Source organism: Lottia gigantea (assembly GCF_000327385.1).
Source record: "Lottia gigantea unplaced genomic scaffold LOTGIsca_74, whole genome shotgun sequence".
In the NCBI taxonomy this organism is placed as follows: domain Eukaryota; kingdom Metazoa; phylum Mollusca; class Gastropoda; family Lottiidae; genus Lottia; species Lottia gigantea.
The window spans coordinates 2,340-7,112 of NW_008710478.1; the positions used below are offsets into that span (position 1 = coordinate 2,340).

A 4,773-nucleotide genomic window follows, 5' to 3' on the forward strand; every position below is an offset into this window, starting at 1 on the left:
ACGATGACGGTTTAGCGTCCGCCATTTTCTGATCTTGTATTATATTAGTGTGCCTAAATCTTGTGCCTATATAACGCTGTGCCTCTTTGACCTGTGCCAAAAAGAAGTGTGCCTAGCTGAGTTGTGCTTAAAAAATCTGTTCCCATTTGAAATAGCTATCAGAGGTTGGAATAGAGGCAGATGTTTCGATCTATCCCAACGTGCTCATGAGTCATTGGTAACTCCCATTAAACTTTTGATCTCGATATGATTGTAAGCACCGTTAACTGGAGTTGCATCCCTTGTGGGCAACCTGTTCTAAACGATATGATCGTAACTGGAGGATTTACCATTGGCTGACTCTTGGTCCTCAATTTCCAACTCCTGATTGTTGTGGTTTGAGTAGGTAACGTGAGAATCCCTTATATCAACGTTATTTTCTTCCCGATTTGACATTGCCACATTGGTAGTTGTTTCTTTCAGCGACTTTCGGTTTCTAAAATACAGATTTGAAATGACATTAAACTTTAACAAGCCCTTGAAAGTAATTTGGTAGAAAACTAAATGTTCGAATCTAAAGTCTTGAGTCATTATCTGCTGATGTTTATGTTATGTATTTTGTATGTGTAGTCTCCGATCGCCAAATAAATATTTTGAATCTATATGTATAGCCCTCAGTCAGTAATCACCTAACACCCAATGTCTTTCTATATTTCAATGCTACAAATATCTAGGTCCTCATCACCAGCCAATCAGTGTCTTAACAATTTTGAATTTGACCATTCGTGAATGTGAAAAAAGGAGATCGACATTTAAGATGCAATATGTTGACGATTCTATCGCTGCTATAAAATCAGAAGATATAAAAATTAAAAAGTTCAACGATGTTTCTGCGAGATTGTTTACAATAGGCTACCTTACCAGTCTTTTTAATATAAATAGCGAAAAAGAACATAACTATTTCTGACACTATGTTTGATGTAAAGATGGACATACTCTAATCGAGATATCGTGCAGATTCTCAAATGTTGAAGCAAGGCCAAGTCTTTGAGATGTGTGATCTCACTCCCACACCTTGATTTGATTGGTGTTTGTGAGGTGTGAGAGTGTGATTACATGCCTTAAATACAAAGACCTGTAAATTGGCACGATATGTCTGAAATTGTTATGTCCTCATCGACAATTTTGGCCCACCTGAGAAACAGTAGAGACCAATTACAATACTAGCAGTGTTTGTGACAATCAGAGCAGCTAAAATTCCACCAAATAAAGTGTAGGGATTGGTTTCATCTCCTTCTTTATCAACCATCTTGGAATTCTCTGTTGTACTCAACATGTTCACTGTCTCTAAAATTAAAATATTTTTATAGTTAATTCATATTAAATACAATTTTCGTGGTTAAGAAGTGGGCGGAGGGAGTGAAGTAAAATTTTACTTAATATAGAACTGTATACTTACTGGAACGACAACTAACATCAATGTACGATTTATGTTTGGCACACACGCGCGAAATTTTACTTGTACGTTTTTCTTCCGGTTTTTGTTTTAAATTTTGATGTCAAATTTATTATGCCATTTTAGAAGTAAGTTATAAAGTTATTTAAAGGGGCAGTTTGCAAAATTCTTTGATAATATACATTTCTAATACATACTATTTATATCTATGCATCTATTTGATCAAACTGAATTTGTTGATAAGGGTTAATCAAAATAACCGAGTGGACTCATTGTTAAGTAAGCAGTTTAAATTACTTTTGTTGTTGGGCCTCATAAAGACTCAATATTTTTAGTTGAAACCTTTAGAATACGAATGAGAACTGTTTATCTACTATAATGCCTTAATCCATACAGTATTTTTCTAACAGCTTCCAAAAAGCATAACAAACTAAACAAGCCAACCAGTCTATCCTTAATACAAACCGCCTCCGTGAAAGTTACGCCAGCGCTCTGCAACATATAACGGTAATTAATGTCAGACATTTCGGTACGGAAACTATGTCAATATTCTCACGTGATGACGTAATTATGGTAATGTGAATATCAGAGGCTGGTCGTTCAGGACTACATTATTTGTAAACAAAGACAATAAGAACAAACCTTCCTAAGATATGGATCCAAAATGATAATAAAATGTATTATTAGTAAACCGAATCATAATAAAATATCAAATGTATAATTTTGCGTCAGAATTTTCCCCCAATGGTTACAAAGCTAAAGACTATAATCAGGTAGAAAAAGTACTATCTCTTGACAAATACATGTTAATACCGGAAGTAAAGAGTCTCGCCCCAGAAGACACAACGAAATTCACTATTCATTACCGAGTCAGATTCAGTTTTACGGTTCCAGTTAGTATCAAGTCTATGCATAAACTATGTATAGTTCTTAGAAAACATTCCGTGGTACCAGTGACGGCGCCATTGGGGGTACAGGGGGGACATTTGCCCTCCTAGAAAAGTTGTTTGCACCCCCAATTGTACCCCCACTTTATTTTCAACAAATCTAAATGTGTACGTTTTTTCTCCAAAATATGTCTCAGAATGCACAAAATCAATTCATTTTTTCTAAACTTTTCTGGAAAGAACCCTCTAAGAAGCTCAGATTAGCCGAAATTTGCTTCGTACTTTACATCATTTTACTTTTATCTATTTCTTTTAAACTGAGATTTACCACTTACAAGCCAGCTTTATATTATGTTTAGAGTAAAATTTATGAAAAAAAACTTCATTTGGTTCAAAATATAAAAGTGAATAATTTACCTGTTATATCTTTTTGGTAACCATGACAACGTACATTTATGTTAGACCCTTTGGCTGAAAAACAAATAGATCGATATTTCGAGTAAGTGATTCTCAACAAAACATTTTGTTTTTCACTAGTCATTGTTCGTATTTTCTTCCATTTTGGAAAACAACCTTCACATTGAATTTCAAATGGTTTTCAAATAAATGATTTTGATACAACATTAAAAAAAATCGTGAATTTAAAAAATTGTACATCTCATTCCAAAAATAAATTGTATAGAAACTTGTATAGGTTGGAATGTTTCTATGTTTTACAGCTTTCAAAATAATAGGCGACTTTTCCGAAAAATATTGTGAAGACCAGATTCTGTAGGTGAGATTGAGAATGATCTTTCTGTCTCAGATCTCTCTGGTAATATATAAATGCAGATCTTACCATCAAGTTTTAGATATATAACTTCATTCTTTTACAATTTCAGATCCTTTATTTCTAAACTAAACTGTGTACCGATACTTCCAATATCTTTATAAAACATTGTCATTCCGGAGTCCGTACAGACCAATTCAAAATTTGAGAATTTTTTCGAATACATCTTTACTTTTTTACAGGATCTAGGACCTATGTATATGTATAACACCTCTGGGTACAAGGCTTTAGCTCGGGCAGTGCAATAGTAGGTAATCTCTTTCCCAATGTAATCATTACCAGCGATGTAAAATATTGGATATCTATTTGTAAAATTTGTAGGAGAATTCTCTATGAAATTGTAGATTCTGGTTGCTAAAATAAAAATACAAACAAACATTTTGTTATGAATAAAATTACAGACCTTGTCGCAAAGTAGTATTATGTGTGTCGAAAGGGTGCTCATATCCCCGACTCAAACATTTCCACCATCATTGGTCAGTCAAACTAATCAGTGGTTTATCAGAAAGGTCTTACTGATATAATTATTTGATTATCATTGTATCTTGACCTCCTGTAGACCTTATTTGGATGATTAATTGGAAAAATGTTTTTGACCATTGAGAATCATATTAGCTTGAACTTATAAACGTTCGTGTGAGAGGTTCAGCCTACCTGGTTCACAAGCCACCGGAATCTGTATCTTTATATTTCTTGATGGATTTACAGTTACATTACATCGTTTCTTTCCACTACAACTGTTATAGATGTTTAATTTATCTTCATAATTTACTTTAAAATTATTTTCCCCTTTGACTAAACAAGATGAATTTCCCTGTGATGGAGTACATGATGTGTCATTAATTTGCTCGTAGAGTATTGTCGCACCAGTCCATTCCAATCGTATAATATTGTCTCCGCAGCATTCTATCGAATGAGTTGTTTCTGAAGGACTGAAGCATTCACATATATTGCTATAGGAGTCGACACAAACATCATCTTAACCTGAAACATTTAGACTTTGATTTAACACAAAGTTATTTATTTATATGACGAGCAAACGAGTTATATTCTAGTCACTTACAGCTATCATGCTTTATTTAAGTTGGATTTATCAGTTTATTCAAAATAGTCTTGAAGTGGCAGAAAAAATGATCTGCATTTTTTACTTCTAGCAACCGCCATAATTGTTAATATGGTAAGCAGTCATTTGGACACAAATATTTGAAGTACAAGACAGTAAGAAACGACACTTTCGGCACACGCGCTACTTCACTTATGTACCTCTTTATGATATTAATTTTGTATTTACTAAAATATGACAGGATGATGTTCTAGATTCTAGTTTGTGTATTCTCACTAAATTTCATCTCAACCGGATAATTTAAATACTTTTAATCGATTTTGTTCGTTCGTAAAAATATCACACTCTTCATAGAAGATGTTCGAATGTCGATAAAAGGAAACTACAATAGTTAACTGAAAGACGGCCAAGATTCATAACAAAACAAACATACATAAAATATATCAATTTTTTTTATATTTCTTATGAATGGAATATTTTTGCGCACAATTTGGACTTTTCGTACCGTTTCTACAAAATAAGTGAAGTAGCGCCACATACCTTCAACTATAATCAGTGA

The 4,773-nt window shown here is 33.4% G+C and overlaps 1 protein-coding gene across 1 annotated transcript in view; it reads right to left on the reverse strand.

Annotated features, from left to right (window-relative positions):
- Positions 1 to 458: 458 nt before the first annotated feature.
- The window catches only part of LOTGIDRAFT_168292 (hypothetical protein), a gene marked incomplete at both ends in the record, with an annotated part of 5,177 nt that continues 862 nt past the window's right edge, over positions 459 to 4,773 (reverse strand). The window contains 5 exons of the mRNA XM_009066180.1: positions 459 to 475; positions 1,174 to 1,326; positions 2,740 to 2,793; positions 3,431 to 3,505; positions 3,806 to 3,965. Of these exons, the coding sequence (XP_009064428.1) occupies positions 459 to 475; positions 1,174 to 1,326; positions 2,740 to 2,793; positions 3,431 to 3,505; positions 3,806 to 3,965 (459 nt within the window). The remainder of the gene's footprint in view (positions 476 to 1,173; positions 1,327 to 2,739; positions 2,794 to 3,430; positions 3,506 to 3,805; positions 3,966 to 4,773) is intronic.